Raw genomic sequence first — 22,343 nt, 5'->3', positions numbered from 1 at the left:
GAAATGTAGTCTAAAATTTTGATCAAAAGGAAACATGGAATACTACTAACTCATACTCTTTTAGTCTTTTCCTTTTACTGTTATCTGGAATGAAAAACAAGCTCATAAGCCATGTCAATAACATGCTAAGGATGCACTTTGCCAAGCAGAGAACATGCTCTTAATTAGTAAGTAACACTGTGAAAATAAATTTTCTTAATAATAAAGCTAAATACAGTTTAGTAAATTTAACGACAAGACACATTCATAGTTACAGTATCAGTAACAGTAATCAGTCAGTAATATCCGCAACATAACATGTCATTTAATAATTGATTTTATTACACTGATTATTTGATTCTGTTTAGCTGACTAGCATCAGCTCCAAGTCCTTCTCAAACTTTTATTTTAAAAGATGGTAATAGACACATTGAAGGCACACAGACACTTCAAAACCTGTATTTTTTAAAAAACTCTGCCTACACACATAAACATGTCAAGAGCAGTACCACAAGACTTTTACAGACCATATGTATTAAATTGAACTGGATGAATACAAATTGGAACTCACTCATTTTGGGTAATAAAATACTCAGTTTCTAGTCAGCAAGTCTTACCAACTTCAGAACAATGCAGTGGTAAAGGGCTGCAGGCAACAGCACACAGTTACCTAAACTAACTTTCTGCACTTGCTTTTTTTAATAAATCTTGCTATATACTTAGCCTTTATTCATATCTATTTTAAGTCCAGATTTTTTAGGTTTTGTACTTAGCCTGACAATTATGTTCTAAAAGTACACTATATTATTTAGTAAAAAGAATCACCATGACAGTAAAAATCCACAAGATAATTGTGTATCACAGTATTTAATTTGTGGAAAGAGTATTTTTGCCAGGGGGCATTCAGACTTAAGATGGGAAAATCTGTGCTTAAATGATTTGGGGCTAAACCTATTCCGTAAGTTTAACTTAATGACTACTCACTTGTTATCATTATCAATAACTCTGCTAAACTGCAGATGAATCTCTGCTTCCCAGTAACATTTCTTTATGTCGCGCTTCAATAGATATTTTGGGTAGATGTGGGAAAATTTGTGGGCTCAATTTTTACATGAAGTCAGGCTTCTTTATTTGAAGTCAACAGTTTCCCTGACTTCTTTCGTGCAGGGAAAATGACGGATCACTGTATTTCAGGTAAAAAAACGGGGGGAAAAAAAAATCTCTTAAGAACTCTTTCTCACTGGATACAAAATTCTCTTACTAGTTTATGGCTATCCCAAAATAGAAGATATGTTTAGTAGATGTCAGTATTTTTATGATCATTACAGTGCAAGATTTTCATGTGGTATTAAATTTATAAGAACATTGTGATTTCAAAGGCAATTTTTTCTGTATTTTAAAAAAATCAGCACAACGAGTTTGTTGTTAGATTCTAGTGTAAAATTATGCAGGTTTATGAAGTCACTGAAGATGTGTGTGTTTGCACCAGCTGGGCTAGTTGACTATTTCCAAGCAATGCAGAATGTTTCTGAGTTTTGATGAAAGACAGGTGTCATTCTTATCCATGAAATGCCCAAACCGGTGTTTCCTGAAGCTTAAGGAGGGTCTAAATAAACATTCTAAAGATATACCCAAATTCCTATTATATGTTACAGGAATGTCCTAGAAACTGTTCTACAAGTATCTATGATTATGGATACATCTTACCAAAAATACATGTAAAAAGCACAAACCCTGTGAGCTTATTTTATAAAATGTAATTGGCTGTTTTGATATTCAGATTACTCTCTACTGTTGAAAGTGCCCATTCCTACAGCTGGTCCATGGATTCAGAACAGCTTTTTTTGCACGCAGCTGCTGTTGAATCAGACCCAGTAGACTTTATGTTTATATCCATTTTTCAGAAAGGACATTAGAGCTCCATCTTTCCTTTATTGCAACCCACATTAGCAGTTTAAAACTTTCCTAAAAAGCTGAAATTGTGTTGGATTAGAGGCCTTAGGAGTTTGCAGTATGGAAATGACTGCATGTTAATGCAGTCTTGATAAGAAGCTTTATTCAAACCTGCATGTGGTTCTCCATATAGATGACTCTTGGCAGGGGCATCTTCTATCTGCCTATGCATATATGCTGAGATGCATGGGATGTAAAGGATCCCTGTATGCTGCCTACTGGCTGCCTAAAATACAGCCTACTCTTGTTACAAAGAACCTGCTGTAAATGTGCTCCGTATGTTCCAGAGAAACTGAACATAGTTCCATCTCTTTCAGGAACTACTTATACTAGGGCCTGATGATCCATGAAAGCAAATGGAAATCTGTTGTTAATTTTCTTAAGCTTTGCATCAGCCCTTTCGTGGTTTTGGCTGGAATAAAGTTAATTTTCTTCTTAGTAGCTGATATAGTGCTGTGTTTTGGATTTAGGATGAGAATAATGTTGACAACACACTGATGTTTTAGTTGTTGCTAAACAGCGTTTATACTAAGTCAAGGACTTTTCAGCTTCTCATACTGCCCTGCCAGCAGAAGCTGGGAGTGCACGAGGACCTGGGAGGGGACACAGCCAGGACAGCTGACCCAAACGAGCCAAAGGGGTATTTCCATACCGTATTACATCGTGCCCAGTATATAAACTGGGGGAAGTTCACCGGGGGCACCATGGCTTGGGGATTGGCTGGGCATCGGTCAGCAGGTGGTGAGCAACTGTATTGTGCATCACTTGTTTTGTATATTCTATTATTAGTAGTATTAGTATATTACCTTCTCTTTCTGTCCTATTAAACTCTTTACCTCAACCCATAAGTTTTATGTTTGTTTTCCCTGGTTCTCTCCCCCATCCCACTGGGGGCGGGGGATGGGATTGAGTGAACAGCTGTGTGGTGCTTAATGGCCAGCTGGGGTTAAACCACAACAAGCCCTTTTATATGGGATAAATTTCGAGAATACTTACCGTACCACTCATCAACCCAGGCAAAAGCCTGCCGGTGACCAATCAATAGTATATCTCTGACCACCTGCGAAACAAGGGAAAGGTTAAATACCTCTGCAGCAACAAAACGTTCCAGAAAAGTAACACTGTTGTCTTTCAAAGTGATTTAAAGTGAAAAATGTTCTGACAGTTTTGTGTCTGAAAAAATATGCCCTAGAGAGTCAGAGATACTGGCTCTGAAGGTCTTGTAGTCCAATCTCCCATTTGAAGTGGATCTATTGCCAACACTGGATCACATCAGCATGGCTTTGAGTAGCATGGGAAGCCATTTGGGAATGTGTACAAAATCCATTAATCTTTGGGCAATTAGACGTTCCAGAACTCTTCTTTTTCCTTGTTAGTTTTTTAAACATGTGGAAGGTCAATACTCTGAAAAATATTACCATTTGGTTGTTATGCCATTAATTAATTAATTTTTTTGTAGTCTGATTGGAAAACTTTTCCACTACCTGTTTGTAAGAAATTCTGCACATCTTTGCTACATGTACGGTACTCATGTATACTCGTAAATACTTTAGCTCATATATTTATCACAGTATGGAAAACGTTATTGATAGTTTTTCTCAACCTTAGACCCGAGCAGCTCCAGGCTTTGTCAATTTTACACCCAGAGGTGAACTCTTTGGCTCTGCTTGAGGTCTGAAAGCAGATTCGGCTGAGCTCCCTAGCTTTTACACAGCCAAAGTTACATTCCTGTGCTGGGTAGTACTCAAGTTCTGCTTATGTGAAGGATAAGAAACAGCTCTGTTTCACTGACCTTGTGTACAAATTGCTCTACTCTGGTTTGAAGTCCCCAGACTTCAAATTTCACAGTCACGAGTTTGTAGGAACACATAATTGGCTGATGTGTCTCTCTCCAGCCTTCTTTTAATTGGCCTCTCCCAGTCTTCTGTGACTTGAAATATTTAGGATCCTGCAAAGCAAAGAAAACATACTGGGAAACGCAGGAGAGGAAGTCCTGTTCGTCAGTTTGCTAAAGTAAATGTTTTGTTAAGACATAAAATATGCAAACATGCTAATAAACATTTATGAAAAAGTAATATGAATTTGACTTAAATAGGCACTAGGATATACTAAAATCCAATCCTGCCTTTTATCCAACGCAGCCAGTGAATCGATGGCAGCATATTCTTGGAGATGCTTTGACAATCATATCATCTAGGACATTTTCTGCTACAGGAAAATATGTTATTGCAAGTCATTACAATACAATGCACTCCAAGTGTTATTTATGGCATCTGGAAAAAAAATGTTGCTTCTTCAGAGCTTGCTTTACCAATACTCTCTCAGTGTGACTTACTAGTAATTTCTACCCATGCCTGTCTTCCTGAAATCATGTCCACTTTCAGCTTTGACACAACAACACTGATGTGACCCTGACAAAGCCATTTTCAATTTTAAGTGAACTTGTATATTCAAGTGGCCAGCTAGGTATGAAACTCCTCCAATTTAGCCATTTCTGATTACAACCGAGTTATGAGCAAAACATTAATTTTGACTCTGTCTCTTCTACGAACTGGAAAATCAAATAAATTGGTGTTGAAATTACAACAGCAAGACCAAAAAACCCGTAAGGACATTAGTTCATCTTTAAAGTTTACTTTTATCTGTACAAGTTACAGTTTTATCTATCAAGGAGTTATTTTCTATATTGGTATAATTTCATTTCACTTTATGTCCAATCCTGCTAATTACATCTTGTAAATAGAAATAATTTACAGTTAAGCATTGCTTTTCAAAACTTGAAAACAATGTTGTTTCAGTAGATTCATAGTGGATCTTCTAAAATCTGTCTTTAAGAATAACCACCAGTGCTCACCTGTGTTGCCTTTCCCAAAGCTGAGATCTGGGAAGATCTTTTAAATCCATCCTTTGTTATAAAAGCAGTTAAACATGTATTTAACTATGTGCTTAAATTATGTACTAAATGGAAGACAATCAGGAGAAAAACTAAGAAAAAATTGATAAGACCAACTCTGATCTTCATTTTCTTTCATTCAGCATGAGCTTATATATCATTCAGCTTTCTTTTTTCTAATGTTTAGTTATCTCCTGACTTGGCTTCTGATTTTATCCATAAACTGAAGCTCTGTCATTAAAGCTTCTTTACAAAGCTCTAATGAGGTGATAGTCTTTCTTCCCTGTGAAAGTCATTGCTTTTATTGCTGACATATTCTTTTCTAAATAGAAACTTCAAGCTCTCAGTATAATAGGGTTTCAATGTTAAATCACCATAAAAAACAATTTGGCGTCATCATATATCAGAGCGACATACCACTGTGTATCACAACTCATAGTCACATGCTGTTGCCAATCTTCTCACTCAGTAAAGCTTGACCTCAGATTGATCTAGATATTTTCTGGTTGGAAGAGTTGTTTTATAACTGATCATTGCCTGAAGCAATCAATATAATAATAATACCACCACCACCACCAAAGACATAATATTCAGAAAGATATAAAATTCTACAACAACAACAACAACGGGAAGAATGAAGACATAATATTCAGAAAGATGTAAAATTCTAGTAGATGGTTCCATGAATAAGGAAATAATTACAGAAAATATTATTTCAAATATTCTACCAAAATATTCCAGTGTAAAATAAGTATCTCTAAAAAGGAAAATAGTTTGCTGTTTCTTACATACACATAAGGTGCTAGTGTGATGGAGCCATTGTCTTGATTAAGCATTTCAGATATGCACTTTAATAATACCGAGAGTATACTTTATATCTCTTTAGCGATAACCAGATCTATAATGGAATAACTTCAATGCAGTCCAAAGGGATTTAATGTAATGAATTTGAGTCAGTATCAAGTATTCAGAATTTATAAATAAAAATTAAATAATGAACTGCTACCCTGCATGACTGCTCAGTCATGCATAAAACTTGTGTCTTGTTCAAACTGCAAGAACCCTCTGGATGCTGTGAAAGCAGTGTTTTGCTTTGTTTTGTTTTTGTGAAGTTAACACAACAGGCAAGGGGATTCACAGTGGAAATAATTCTTAAATTGGTGGCCCACAATTAATCCACCGCCTGCAGTGCAATTCATCTGTGACCACTTTTAGCTGCAAATTCCTTTAACGGTGCCCAGAGATGGCATCTTTCTTGAAGGACATGATGTTTAGTCACAAATTGGCTGGACAGTTTCAAGCAAAGAGCCAGGCAATGATGGACAGTATGGTCAACTTATATACCTAAAAGCTTTTATGGAAATTCCTGCCTTTCTGGAAACATTAACATATTGATACTATAAAACTGTAGACCGATGAATGGAAGCCAGGAAACAGAAAGAATTCAGAGGAATAGATTTCCAGACTGCTGTATGAAAGATCAAGATGTTAAAGATTTTACTGAGTGCTTGCTCAAGTGAGCTAAAACTCAAAGACTGCCTGTAAACTGAGTAGTGGGATGTAAGATACACAGCAACATTAAGCAAAGTGAACTTGACAGTTTAATCTCTGGCCATTAATTCAAACATCATGAGTGTTTTACAGAGGTGAGTTGTTATCTTAAGTAAAACTAACATCACTGGGCTTTTTACCCGGATGCTAAAAAAGTAGGTGATTAAAAAGGTCTTGGACTATTTTAGAAAGACACAAATTCTGGCTCAGCGATTGCTTGTGCTCATAAGAGGAAGTATTTAGGGGAAGCATCTCTATGTTTATCTCTATATTTTGCATATATTTACACCTTTCGTAGGTCTGCTATTGGCCACAGCCACAGGGAGCACACCATGCCAGAAGGACCTTTGGTGTGACCAGGACTGATCCAAAGCCCACTGAAATCAATGAGAAATTTGACATGAAACCTACAGCCTAGAATTATTTTATGTGCCTAACTCATGGCTTCAAATTGCCAGATTAAGATTCACAGCCTGGAATCCTTTCTGCAATTAGGCATATAAGGTCCTTCTGAAAAAGAATAAAAAAAAAAAAAAAATTAAGCAGGGATGATAATTTTCTATTAAATGCAAGTAGAAATAATATTGGTACACAGCACTGCTGCTCCTCCTGGCATTCATGCTGTAGCTCACTGATTAGGTTAGTCAGAACAAATTAGACTCATGTGCCATGCTCACATCTCTCCAGGTCCCAGAAGGAAGCGCTGAGCACCTGCCTGTACTGATCATGGCTGTTCCTTACTCCTCCTGTGGAATGTATGGCAATTTGCAAAACATACCAGAGGCACCAGGCTAGAGTGAAGAAGCTTGCTCTAGGCAGGAATTGTGGCTCATGTGTTTGAAACACTTCTGTCAGACTAGAAACTGGGCAAGCTGATCTTTGGTCTGACCCCATTTTTAGGTTATTATTTACACCATTAATTTTGTGTGTGCCTTATTTTTGCTTTTAGCCACCCATGCCTTCCTTTCTAGAGAAGCCATAATCCAAAGAATACTGTGTCTATTCACTATTTTCCCCTTAATTTATCTACTGGCAAAATCCTCAATCTGTTTTAAATGTAATGGCATAGCTAAAATCTTTTTGTTTAAATAACCTTCTCGTCCTTTTATCAGACACAATTTATTAGGAAAGCCCATCTGGCAAATCCTTTTGCTACAGAAGAGCACAACCTACCCTGTATTTGCAATACATTATTGCCAGGTGCAGAGTGATTTAAAAATAGCACTTCTGCTAACATAGCATAAACATCATTACCCATGAGCTGGGCTTATTTGAGAATAAAATGTAAAATTACAATAAAATAAAATAAAATAAAATAAAATAAAATAAAATAAAATAAAATAAAATAAAATAAAAGCCACAGTGTGATGGATATGGTTTCTAACATAGCATTCTCCCAGTGCTACTCATTTACGCCATGTCTGGCAGGTCCTGGGTCACATGCTTATTGTTGGAGATTCCATTACTTAGCATTTATTTACTTAACCTTCCTCATGGATTGCAGACATCATGGGCATCAGATGTGGAATTATAACCCCCTTTCCAGGAGGCAAGCACCAATGTGTTGGCAATGTAGCACTGGGTTATTGCAATGCCTTTTCATATTTAATTCTGAAATGTTATTTTTTACTTAAATAATGAAATTAATTCATTGTTTACAGAAAACTTCCAAATCTGAATGGACATACTTTCCCTTAGCTTTGCTGTGGTATCAGGCATGATTTGAAGATGCCATACTATTCTGCAGCTGGCAACACCTCCTTTGTCTGTATGCTGGAAGCCTGCACGGAACATCTTGTTAGCCTTGTCACCAATCTGTCTCAAAAATTACTTGCTGCTTGTATGGCCATTTTAGCATGGAAAAAGATCCCCAAGCTGAATATGCTCTCCAGAGGTGAAAGTGCATTGTGCTTATGCCATGCATCCTATTCTCTTACTGGAAGGTACTCAGATGTCCCAGAAACAGATTCTTCCTTCCTTCCTTTTAATGCATGGATTCATTTTTTCAGACTCCTATTGCAATATATTCCACCACTGTGCTTTTGAAGTGCAGTCAATTTTTTTTCCCCTTTAAGCTGAAGACCATTTTGTTTGATCTTAAATTTCAGAACCAATCCTTCATGGTTTTAATATATGTGATCTGGCATTTCACCATCAGCTGTAGTTGCTAGGTTTTGGATTTCAGCTTATATAGCTAGGGCTCTGGAAAGATTTGTTGATGTAAAGATGCTACTATAGACATTTATGTGGAGTAATTTTTTAAAGACGTCTTTTTTTGTCCCTTTGAATTTCCATTAAAATGTATTTTCTGGAAAAGCCAGCTAAATACGTAAGAATTATAAATATTGGGACAGTTCTGAGGTGTTAAAATATGATAAACCAGCCAGCCTTTATGTAAGCTCACAAGCGAAGTTAGTAAGGAAAAGGAAATTTTCATCTGTTTTTGCTATGCCCTGTACTGAACTACTGTACTGACATGTTGCACACATTCACTGTGGGGGCTGAGCCAGCTGTATTATTTCAACTACCATAATTTTCTGGCTCTGTAACGTGATAGAGTTTTTGTTATTCAGAAAGCACCTGGACAGTAGTAAGCTGGACCTATTACAGTGCAGCTGTGTTAAAGTGAAAGAAGCCAGCAATTGAAGAAGAAAACTGCAGCAGCTGCATGAAATCTTTCTGTTTGGAGGTAACTTAAAAGTTTATTCCATTTGTCCAACTCTAAACTGCTTTGTTATAAACAGGAAATGAAATACTGTTAAATGTTGAGAACTTGAATATGTTCACAAAGAACATTTTGCTCAGTAGCTCACATCTACAGTAAATGTTTCATTTCAGTGAATGATTCACTTGAGGCCCTCACTCTTCAGCATAGCTCAGTTTTATTCTTTTCTACAATCCAGATAAATATATATGTCTATATTGGGAATACGTGATGGCTGGTGATACATATTCATTGACGGTAAAGTCACAAGGAAATTACTTTACAGAACATACAACTACTCTTACCTGTAGGCTTGTACATTCTTTATACAGAAGTAGAAAATTTGTATTCAATGTACCATGTACATTCAGTTTTGGTAACATATGTGAGTCCTTACAGAATAACAGGCAAACCTGTTAGCTTGGATCTAGATTCAAGCTTTCTCAATTTGGAACCTCACATTTAAACTTCTTACAGGTTTAAAGATTTTTAGGGCCATGCTTGTAAAAAAAAAAAAAAGCTTTATATAAGATGTGGCAGCACTGCTAAGTATTCTGGTGGCTACTTCACAATGAAGTTTGTAGATGGCCATTAAGTTAATTCTAAGTCATCTGCTTTGGAATACCCAGAATTGCTGCAGTTATACCTCCTCCAGTCTTCTACAAGGGCAAATCTTTTGACAGCAGAAAGCAGTATACCTCCATGGAAGACAGAATTGGACTCTGTGTATGTGTTTGTAATAGCTAACAACTGTCTTCTGATTCACTGTTTACTTGGTGATTTAAGTCCTTTTGTGCATACACTGACAGATAAGCCCTCTATTCTTAAGGGAATTCAAATCACTTGGATGATTCTGGTCAAGAGATCACTCAGTATTATTGGCAGAGGTTCCTTTAAAATGTTCCTCAATGTAACAACAGCTATCCATAAGCCTCCAGCTAACTGTATTTTTTACTTTTCAATTTTAGTTGATATTTAGAAGGACAGAAAAAGCAGATATACACAAAGTTGAATTCAATCACTTTCCCTTCAACTGTCATGACATTTTCATGGAACGCTTTTCCTCTCTCATCAGTACCAGCACAAGTCAAAATGAGCTATGCAATTCAAATCGAATATTATACATATGAAGATGTTTTATACATTTTGTCTTTTTATGTGTGAATCATTATTATGTAAGTTACAATGGAAGGAAGAATATAGATCTGTTTATAAGATTCATGTCAGGGCAACTGAAAAATAATTTTTTAGATCATAGGTGCTAGGAAGCAGAGAACGGTTGCTTCACTTGTTTGTCCCTTGGATATCTCCTGAACTCTCCTGTGGTAGCTGTAATATTATTACCTCTATTGATGATACTGGTGTAATACATACACAACCATATCTTCTGTTTATATAAATGAGAAAAACAACACTAAAGCTGCTGTGGTTCATTCTGCTATAATCAGTGAGTTATCTGATGCACTAACTCAAAGAAAGGTCGCAGTCATATTGTAGAAAGGGTCTTTTCATACTGAGGGCTCTGAAAAACTTATGATATTGACCCAAACAGTTTATGAAGGATAACTGAGCACTTGAAAGCTAAAAATAATGGAGAACACTAGCTTAATAGCAACTATGGAATTAGTGCTGTCTGATCATATCAGAAATCGTCCATCTACAAGCAGGCTCATAAGCACTAACAAAGAGCAAGCAGTTGAAGTAGTGTGTAAAAGGTTTACATTATTTAAGTTATCTCTCTAATATATAGTAATACAACTAAATAATGAAATTTGCTGTTAAAAACTGAAGTATATTTTTAATTGAAGAGGGATGCACTTTTATCCGCATATAAAAGAAATTTAAAGATCATTTCTAGAAGCTGCTAAGTATGCTGACCCTGATACAGAACCTGCTTAATTTTAAGCATGTGAAAGATCCATTGAAATGAAGAGATTACTAACATGGCTGAAGTTAAAAATCACTCTCATTGGACTTTCTGGATGGGAGTCAGAACACTTATCCCGTGGGATCTAATTCTTAAAACCTGAGGACTGTACTTCACTTTTAATCTTTAAACTTAGTATCAATTCAGATTAAATGATCTAAAAGCAGCCAAATTGTTGTTATTAGTGTAACTAAAATACCTATCTAAAGCTTACGGTAAATGGTTTTCGGTTATCTCTGAAACTGTTATATGGAAAACACAGACCGTTTCTCATTTACATAGTTACTTTTTTATGCTGTTCTGACTGAAAACAGACAGAAATTACAGGTACAAACATTTAAACTCTTTTTATAGTCCCTAAATTATGTAAGAGGCCTCATCAGAAATAGGAATTTGGCTTCATGTTCATATGGTAGCATAAAAACCCAATAGTTTGTAAACTTTGGAAGATAGTGAATTTGACTATTATTTATTCAATATCAATTACAGTATGTGCACAGTTAAATGCTAAGGTGTTCTATTTTGTATGAATTCTGAAACAGAATTTGGTAGCCAACATACAAATCATCCATCAGTACAGAAAAAACAACAGATGCTGGGCTATTTTCGTTGTTTAAACCCATATAAAATCCCATTTTGCTTGGAATCAGGTCTCTAGATTTGTCTTTGAAATAACAACACAAAGACCCTGAAATTATCTTCTCGCATAACATGAGGCAGGTTTTCTATATCATACAATTATTCATATGGAATTTATGCTTAATAGTTGGCTATTAAAAATGGGATGGAAAGCTGAAAAGCTAGATGTTACCTTCATGTTTTACGATTACTGGAAGTGCACACACTGAGATGAAAAATCTTACGTGATTTCTGTAAAACACAGTCAAATGCTGACCCGTTCAATAGCAGCAGTCATTCCTAAATGGAACCAGAAGACCATGGAATTCAGATAAGATGATGGGACCAATAAGCTGTTTCATGAGGTGTTATGTAATTTTTGGTGTGAAACAGATGGATTTCATTATCTAAAGAAACTAATAAAATTACCTTTCATTCTACTATATACCCAATTTTGTTTTATGATCCGTACATAAAATGTGAAATAGGATCTATAAATGGAAGATAACAAGTACCTGACTTTTTTAGTTTGAAAATCATGTCTCCTATGGTATAGAAATATATTCATTGGCAAGTCTTCATTTTCTATCCTAAAAATGATTATGTAGACTCATTTTGTATAGTCAAACAGCTGCCATACTCATTGCCAGCTATGAATATATACTTGGCTCCAGAGGCAAACCATATCTCCAAAATTAAATGCAAGCATAGATTTGATCGTTCCTATCTAGCTACTTGTTATGAACCATCATTTTTCAAGTCTGAGGTTAAAACATTGAGACCTCATCTTCATTTGCATGGTGGTTGCTGATTTCCAAACAGTGAATTGCATTGACCTAAAAGAAACATGCTCTTCAGAGATGTGCACTATCAAATATACATGGGAGCAATTTCCAAGGGAATTTTAAGAGACTGAATGTGTCTCCTGCCATTGATGTTTTTTGGCAGATTTACTGCAGTATGTAGAGTACTTCAGTCCCTCTTGGTCTTGTGTCATGGTCGCCCCTGAGCAACTATGCATCAACCCTATTCTTGCTGCAGCATATCTGTCCTTTGCCTGGGCTTAGGCACTTTGCATGACTTATTAACTGGAGTGGGATGCAATTAAGGACAACAGTAATGTTTAAAACTGCTCAGACCTGGAAACACTTAACTAAGCTTCATGATTCAAAGAAAAGTCCTTTTCTATTTTGAACGAATTCAGCTGAATATCAAAGGTCTGGTACAGGATATGTTCTGATAAGGGTATGAAAGCATTTCAAAAGGTTGGAGGAATCATCTGCAAAGGAAAGTGTCAGACAATCTAGACAGAGAAGTTGCTATATGCTTCCCCTCTAATCGAAAGCTTTTTAAATACTACTAACCAGCAAGATTTCATACCAAAATAAGATTGTTTTGATTCCTATCGAGGCTTTCCTGCGGCCTTTTACATTCCCTTCTTCACCATTTCACAATCAAGTTGTCTCTTACCTCTGATTCTTTGTAATAGCGCTCAGGAATTTCATCGCTGGCAATATCAATAAAGCAGACTTCTCGCTCCAAATCTTTAGCTTCTTTGTCAAAAATCTGCAAGAGTCAAAGAAATTCAACACTGTAACAGAACAATACCAAACAAAATCCACCTGGAATAATGGTTACAAGTGTTTTCAATGACTCGTGCAACATAACATATTTCAGGCTTGCGCCTAAACAGCTTCTGATGTGAGATCCTGAAGTTTTTGCAGGGACACAGTCACATTCTCTAGCCTACTGCAGACATCAAAGGGAAGAAAATGGGTGTTCTCAAAATCATATATGAGCAAGGTATTCCTAAGCAAGATTAACAACAATTTGAATGAATTATGCCACAGACTTTTTTGGGGAACAATCCACTATGTCAGATCAAAAGACAGTGGACTGTTAAATACAACACATCGTTTTCAGTACTAACTGCTCACACCACTGTTCTTCCTTGCACTTTTTGGAATGGAGACTTCAGTCACAAACAGTAAAGTCAATAACTAGGATTGGTTTTATTGTGTTCTCTAATCTTTGAACTAGATTCCATCACTGTGTAAAAAGCCTGACTTTCTGGACTTTGGGTGTTTCCAGCCTTTTCAGTCTAGGGACAATAATGAAATGCAGTTGTTTTGTGTGAACTAGTCAGGCTAAGTTGCTGTTATACCGAGAATCAAAATTTTGGTTGAACTGCCCTCAGTAGAAGCTGGAAACATCCACTATCCATCTGCACACACATACAGCTTATTTTCATTTTAATGCTTTAGGACCTGGTTTTGAATACCAAGTCTTTTGTTCTATGCAAGGCAAATGATGGGTATATTTTGAAAATGCAGGTCATTTGCATCTGCAGTGTAGTATACTTCTGTGTCCATAATTTAATTATTAAGGCATCTTAGTGACCCATGTGGCTTATGCTATGTCTGCAATAAATTTCTACTCGTGATGCTGGGACTTGGAAATAGTGACTAGTTAAAAGGCTATCATGAATTAGTGCCACAAAATTCAGGGAAGTTGTGCATACACTGTCAAGATCAATAACAAGCTAATGATGTGTTTTTTCCTTTGGGGCACAATGTTCTATAGCTAAGGTTTCCAGAAAGCATAAATTTTTTTTTTTTTTTTTAAAATAAATGTAGTGAATGCTCTGTTAATTTAATTTAATTTCATTTCATCCTAGAGGAACACTTAAAAATACAAAATGCCAGCAACTATTCAGTAACAAGAATGCTACTTTATTATTTCTGAAAGAAATGTGGCTGCCCATTTAAAGCATTCAAAGTGAGCAAGGGACTACAATGAACAAGTATACCAGCTGATAAGGAGAACATTGCTCAGGAAATCATAATTCAAATAAATGAAAAGCTGAAGTTTGACTCTACAGTTTTAACTTGTCTTGGTAGTTAACAGTACTGGAATAAAACAGGCAACACTGAATGCTTACTGAACTGGATATAAAATGTTAACATGTCTGCAACTGCAGAAGAACAGAACAAAGGGAAACTCCAGTCTGTTTTTATTTGTGTACTTATTCTCCTTCTCCAATCCTTGTTTTGAAAAAAATTATGTTGATTATTTGAACAGATTTGAGCTAAGAGGTCCTTTTCCTGTTGTGCTCTTTCTTCGAATTGGGGTACATTTTTTTAGACAACTGTTATGTTTTCTATATATAATATAGGTCACTTTTTATAAGCTTCCTTGCTTGCTTTTTTCCTAAACAAATTCAGATATACAGAGCAGGCCCTCGATGAAATCAGTTGAACTATTTCTGGAACAATATGCATTTCACCATAATCTCTGAGCTTTAAATAAAATAACGGAGATTTCTCTTAAATGGACATTATCAGGTCAGCTGAGGCTCTGAATCAGTATAAGGTTTAAATACAAGCCTAATAAATTTAAACACATGCATATCTCTGCACATTTGCAAGGACCTAAATTGGGACTGTTACCCAATATCTGATGTGAAGAAATGTGCCCTGCTCTGTCACAGGCTTGATCCACATATTGCACCTCTAAGTAATATAGTTTTAAATTCTTCTTCTCTCTTTAAAATGCTTTGATAGAAGTGGGGATGACAGATGCCTTTGCCAATCTGTCAAAACCAGGAGGAAATTTTCAACCATTTCAACTATGCCTTATTTGCTGCTTAGGCTATCTCTGACCATTTCCTCCATTCCAAAAGTTTGTTGAATGACATTCTCGCTTCCCTTTGCTGGCAGAAGTTGTTGTCTAATCATCTATGCTTCTCCCCTTCTTAGATTGTCCTCACAAGATTTGCAGATAGAGATTTAATCTTCTCATTCTATCAGCAGTAGAAAATAGGAAGTCATTAGAGAACAAGACTGATTTCTTTCTTAGCTTTAATTCTCTTATTGCCTCTCCTAGCCACATAATCTGGGATTGTCTTAAAACCTGTAGGGAGGATGGGTTTATTGCATTTGTGATCAAAAAGACTAGAGAAATTTAAAAGTTTTAAAGGAAGAGATTAAAGGCCACGAAAAGAAGCATAAGGCTCCCAATCTGTGCAACTGTATTTGCAAATGTGCAGAAAATGAATGGTGAGAACAATCTGTATCCTTAAGAAGATGATGTAGAAAGGCAGACTATTAAATATTATATTGGAAAGAAATAGACAGGCTTTACATTTGGAAGCCAAGTAATTAATTGAGATTGAAATACATGATCAAATAGAAAACAAAGACATTCAGGCTGAAGCATCCTTTTTTGCTGTGATTTTTTTTTTGGGGGTGGTGGTGGTGACAGCTTTTTTACAACAGACAAACATTCATACATTTCCACTTTCTAAGAGGAATGAAACCTTATCATTATTTAGACTAATTCACCCACAGAATGACAAAAAGTGGAAGAAAGGTTTTAATTGGGTCATCTTTATAATTGTCAATAGTTTCTTTTGGGAAAATTTTCCAAAAAAACCCTGGCAGATGATTCTAGTACCTCAGGAAAGAAAGACCATACAGGATACTGCAGAAATATAAGTGCAGCTATATTTAAAAATCTTTCCTTCATTTTCCTCATGACCTACAATGACATGTCCTAGCACATACTTTGCTAGTGACTTCTCTTTGCCTTGTAGCCAAAGCCAGAACAGAGTCAGGTTATGAGATGATGGTAAGCCAACAACAAATTTAATATCTTTTTTCTACAAGCTCCTTTCCCATTCTTCTTTTTCTTCTATCTTCAGGCTAAGTTGCTGGCTTCAACCTCATCAGAGGTATGTAATCCAAAATTTAACTTTTATGGAAAATCACCACAGCTAACTTAGTTTAGATGTAAATAGCATAAAGCCAGACTCTGCTGAATCCATTAAGTACATTCACACTGGCAAACTCCTCACTCATCTGTACTACTAAGACTCTGAGGGTCAAATCTGTGCTTGTTTGGCCTGGCTTTGTTTCATAATATATGATTCTCTCTTGTGATGTTTTTTTTCCTATCAAGAGCAAAGGTATTCAAGGGATTACCAGCTGGAAAGTTGTCCATCTCTGTCTTTACTACAAAATGTTTTTTTTTTTTACCAGGCTAGATACAAGGAGTTTGTGGTCAGAAGGCAGCTAATTTGCATTTTAAACACTAATACATACAGGACATAAAATTTCCTGTGGAAACAGTTAAATAACAGGTCAACTTAGAAATAAAGACAAGTTGTTAGAGATGAAAGTGATAAGGCAACCTATATAGAAAATTCAACACTATAAACAAACAAGTTTGGAAATGGGTGTGTTTTTTTCTGAAAGCTATTTTTTCCATCCCTTGTAAGGCTTTGGGTGAGACAAGATCACTATGTTTTCCTTACTTGATATGTTAGATTCAAGATAGTCAGCCGTTGCTGAGAAATGCAGCTAAGGCAGAGAAATGAAACAGATAAGAGCTAAAAGATTTTTTTTTCCCAAAAAAGCAAAGCACTCCTAAATTAATTACAGGCGGGTAATATGGTAGCAAACATGATTATATTCCATACACTAAGTAATCAGACACCTGTGCCTACCTACAGACTGAATCCAAAATGACTACGTTGTTCAATGCATAAATGTAATTTATTGAGATGAGAATTTCTCCTATAAATCAAATTTCCTCTTCCATTAAATTCTTCTTTGAGTTAACATCTATGCCTGAAAGCATTGTTCTTCCTTCTCTGCCTCCCCATTCCCTGCCCTGCCAACAAAGCCAACAGGCATCCCTACGAACTTAAATCTTAACTTTGCAGTAGCTGGATATCACAAGATGACATCTTAGTGGGATAGGCAGGCTATGACATGAATGGCATGACAAAAATATCTTTAAACATTAGAATTTGAAATGATATTAAATTTATCTCTGCCTTTCTCACTATTATATTGTTCACTCATTGTCATCGAGCTTCAAGAAAATGGAAGAAATACAGTATGCAGCTAGAAGAGCTCTCAAGCTTAAATGCATATATGCAACATATATGCTTCTTTTTTAATTCAAATATTGATATTTCACTGAAGTTTTTGGGTTTTCTCTGTATTTTCTGCCATCCCTGAAATGTAGTCTAGCTATACAACTTGCAGGTATTTAGCAATTTATATGATGACGAGCGCTTTCTGTGAGCAGAATACATATGTATCCAGCATTTGTAGGATGGTTTAAATCTAGATTTCAGAGTATGTGAAAGTTAGAGGTATAATTGCAGTAAGGACTTCAAGAATGATCCTTTTTTTTTTTTTTCCCCTGCTATTAAAAAAGGTAAACTCTGGCACAAAACCTTCTCTCCACCCTGAAATTCTAATCTCCTTAGATTGCCATCGTCAGAACTACTGGCTAGTATCCAATTTATTATTACAGCATCCTTTAGCAGGCTGTGTCATCTGGTCCACTTTAACTTTCATTTTTCTGAAGGAAAATTTGGTCTAAAATAAAAGAACACCTACTTAGAACTTGATGTATGGAGTTTTATTCAGTGTATAACTTTTCAGTAACTCATGTTCCAACCTCAGTTACCCCCAAGGTCCATTAATTTACTTCTGAGATTTACCTGGGCGAAGATTACAGGAATTGACCAATTTCAAACCTGTTCACTGGCTAAAATTATTTATGTGGACACACATAATTGGGAGCAATTCTTTTCTGGAAAAAGATTGAATCTCTCCCCGAGAGCAGTAAATTTGGCTCACTGAACGGCATGGGAATATCGCTGTCTGCTGCCGAGTGGAAGAGGCAGTTACATATTTATCAGCAGCGCTGCTCCCTGCTCCTTTTATCTCCATGTCACGACTCCTCTATTATTCCATCTCTTATAAAATATCTCATTTAGATTTGTACTTTCTGAACAGAGAAATGTATTTTTATGTAATTATGTCAAAGTAGCTATGCTTCCAAGACCATACTAGACTATCAATAATATTTACTGGGATTAGTTTTTTTTTTAAGTCACATCTATTTCAAGTGCTAGATTTACTAATTAACTTCAGCAGTTCATTTAGAAAAATCAAAAAGTAGAGGCACCACCACAATACTTGTTCACACTCTCTGTCAGTATGGGCCTTATCTTATGTTCTGTGATAGCCATATGTGCTTGGGACATACTGTTTGTAGTTATGTTCAACAAAAAGAGAGCTCTTCACACAGAAGGAATTTTAGGCTAAACTCTCCACTTGTTTGCCTGTATTTTTTGAGACTTATTAGAGGGGGAAAGCTTCAAAAAATCAAGATTTTTCATTGCAAATTATACAGGACACAAACAGATACTCAAGACCATCATGCAGAAAAAGTCCAGGTGCAAATAAAATCATCCCTAAAAGTGACCCTAGCTTTGATTTTGACATGTTTTGCAGTGATGCCTAGCAATCCTTAAAACAATTTACAGGATAATATCCTGTAGTGCAGTAAGGCTAAGCCAGGGCACAGCTGAATCCATTTCAGCTGAAATCAGTGTTTCATGGTTGTTTCCTTAAATAGCAAATTTAAATTTAATTTACATATGCTATATTGAAGTTTGTTACAACCTAGTTCTATGTTACTAAAATAGGAGACAAAAATAAGGGGAAAAAACCACCGTAAAACCAGTAAAACTAGAAATGGCTTTTCTTCTTAGCTGGCCATACCTAAAATTTATTTTACTTTAGTCAAATGTTTCACAACCAACACTTCAGAAATACACACTAAGGATAAAGCATGATGAAGCATCACTTGTAGGGCTGCAGAATTAGAACTCACCATCAAGAAAGGATTTTCTAACTTTAAATGATGGCACTGCAATTTACTTAGGTAGCATATCAAATAATATGTGCTATTAGCTGGCTGGTTTTAGTGTGCTCAAGCTATTAATGTGTCAAATGATACTGGTGTTAATTTATAACTATATGGAATACAGAACTACCTCTTGTTTTCATTTGGCAAATGGTCATTCTGAGACATGCATTTTCAACACTATATTATCTCTGAAAGGCAAGAAACACGTTGATAATGTATTTTTCTTTTGATTGACAAAGAATTAATGTTGTAGCTCTTATGACTTTATCAGCATTACTGAACCATACACTCACAAAAACTTGCCCAATGATACCCATACTTTGCAATCTTGAAATACAACTCTGCCTCGAAATCTTGACTCCACACCTTCATTACCCTTGACAATAATGTTATTCTTGCTAATATATATCATGGCCCTTTAACAAAAAGAAAGAATAAGTTATTTTAAGATCTTGCATGTTATTCTTTAATAATCAAGATCCAGCCATTGAGTTTTCCAGAGCAAAATGTTATGCTACAAAGAGCAAGGCACTGTTACATACAGTGAATTTCCATTATTGACAACTATTGGATCATTTTTACAAGCTGTACTTTTTTTACTGTCCCCAGGCACTATCAGACAGCAAAAATTCACTGCCCAAGTATAAGCAGAAATTAATTTTGTGACTAAAAAACAAAACAAAGCAAACCAACAAAACCCAGTCAAACATAATGATCCTTCTGCAACAAATAGGAAAATTTAAATGTCTCTGTAATTCAGTGATTTGCTTGAACAGTGCCTTCACTCTACCTTTCCTCTACCTTAAGCTAGAGACTGCTTTTTAGAAATTTTCACCAGGACTAACTAGACTGTGGCATGCAAGAATAGACACGGAGTTACAATGCATAAGATCACTGTGCATTGATTACAATATCTACTAGAGCCATGTGGTAGATCCTTTGTAATCAACAGAAAGCCTAAGCTGGTACATTTCCCATCAAAATAAAAAAAACCCAAAATGTGTGTCTGTACTATACACTGAAAGAGTAAGAACAGAGATGGGAGAAAAGTGAGAGCAATACACCATTTAGAATAAAATTAGCTTTATGTGACATAAATACTGACCAATCAATAGACTGTTAAAAGAAAATAATATCTGTCCAAATAAAAAAAGAGGTTAACAAAGTCTGCTTATGAAAACCACAGACTAATCATTTATTCACAAACAAGCGATAAGTTATACCACTCCTGCCTGTGATTTCCGACCATTTGATTAATTAGATAACCTTAAGAATTTTCTTGTATTTAACTTGTGGTTTTAATACTCAAAACATAGACTTTGTGTATCTATATTCAAATTCCCTAATTGCTAATTTTTCTTAGGGGAAAAAAAGTGTGCACTGAGTGATTAATATGCACTTTTATAGCTTGTCTGTGTTCACTGAAGCTCTCTGGTGTAGGCACCTGCACTTCCCTCTTCCCAGCAGTTCCCACTGCAACCTTGACTTACATAAGCAGCTAAAGATGCAATAGGGAAGCAGTATTTTCACATACTCTACAGATACCACCTACAGTGTCATTTACATTTTATAAAACTTTCTAATTTTTATTTTAAATTACAAAATGGAATTTCTAAAAGTAAAATAAAAATAAAATTTCTCTTTAAACTAACAAGTTTACTTCTTAAAAGACCCGTCAAAGGAAACACTGAATGGCCTGACTCAATGGTCTAGTTTCTAACACTACTAATGAAGCTACAAAGCTGCAAGGTAGCAGTGACAATATTTGATGTACTAACATGCTCATCCAACACTGATTCTGTTTTTCTAAGGAGAGAGTTGCCATGCGAACGTCTAGATGCAATACAACAAAATCAGCTGCACTTTAGCACTACAAATCACAACTAGATGGATTTATGGTACTGCAATACTATCATCTACGCAAAGTTTTATCTAAATAAAGGGTTTTATTGTCCATTGTACTTTCTGGCAACGTTTCTATTTTTTCTGCAAATCAAGTGCAAACTTAAACAAATCAGAACAACAGTGCTTTAAGCACATTTAAAATAGGTTAAAATGTTGACAAAATCTAAGACATAGAAAAATCAAGTTCCAAAGCAGGTATCATTATCATTCACTAGTTTCTTCTATCGTGACAACTGGGAGGAAAAAATGAGGACTTTTGCATCAAGATATATTGCAGTAATTAGGTAGAATTTTACCAGACAATGTAACATGTTAAATAAAATAATTCTAATAACATACTAGCCTGCTAAATGACAACAGGAACCCCAGAACATTTATATTGCTTTCTTCCGCTCATCAATAGAATTAGCTTTAGTACCCTCATATCTAATTATTGCTTTTCACAATCAATATCTACTTTATTAGATAGCATGGAAATGAAGAACAGATCAGGGTTCAAAGATTTCAAAAAACCTGTATGATCTCAAAAAATGTATTTAGAAATGGTTGAGTTAAAATCAGACATGTATTATTACCCTCATTACTGTAATATTAATATTCATTCAGTATATCTTGTATTACAACTGCAAAATTTACAGAAGTATTTTTTGGATTAATTATTTCTTCATCAGTCAAGTTTGACAGTCGCAATGAAGAAAAATACAGTGTACCTATGGAAATCTATAGAAAGAGATGCTATGTTTCCTGCTGTTTTCTGACTGAGCAAACATAGTGAAATTTAATCTAAACTTGTCTGATATGAAGGAGAAATACACATCACTTTTTCTTAAGTGGGGTTTAAGCCTACCTATTGAGTGAGAGGAACAAGATCAACTCTTAGTCCTAATTCCAAGTTGTTTGGTTTAACAGAAATCTCTCCACCAGCTCAATCACATCTCTCCGTATTTACTAACCTTCCAGCATTTCAGTGCTGTACCAGCCACATCTGTGTCACCAGATCAATGTCACTGGATCAACAGCAAAAACTGTATATCTTCCACTGGTTTATTGTGTTCACACTAGTCAACAGCATAGCTCTC

General features: G+C 35.6%; 1 protein-coding gene across 3 annotated transcripts in view; it reads right to left on the bottom strand.

Moving 5' to 3' along the window:
- PITPNC1 (phosphatidylinositol transfer protein cytoplasmic 1) overlaps positions 1 to 22,343 on the bottom strand; it is an 88,233-nt gene that overhangs the window by 8,776 nt on the left and 57,114 nt on the right. For all 3 annotated transcript variants that reach the window (XM_075044264.1, XM_075044261.1, XM_075044262.1), the window contains 3 exons: positions 13,096 to 13,191; positions 3,725 to 3,880; positions 2,929 to 2,992 (listed from right to left, as the gene is read on the bottom strand). In XM_075044264.1, coding sequence (XP_074900365.1) covers positions 2,929 to 2,992; positions 3,725 to 3,880; positions 13,096 to 13,191 — 316 coding nt within the window. The remainder of the gene's footprint in view (positions 1 to 2,928; positions 2,993 to 3,724; positions 3,881 to 13,095; positions 13,192 to 22,343) is intronic.

Source organism: Buteo buteo, chromosome 13 (genome assembly GCF_964188355.1).
Source record: "Buteo buteo chromosome 13, bButBut1.hap1.1, whole genome shotgun sequence".
Lineage (NCBI taxonomy): Eukaryota > Metazoa > Chordata > Aves > Accipitriformes > Accipitridae > Buteo > Buteo buteo.
This window is presented reverse-complemented; position numbering and strand designations above follow the sequence as displayed.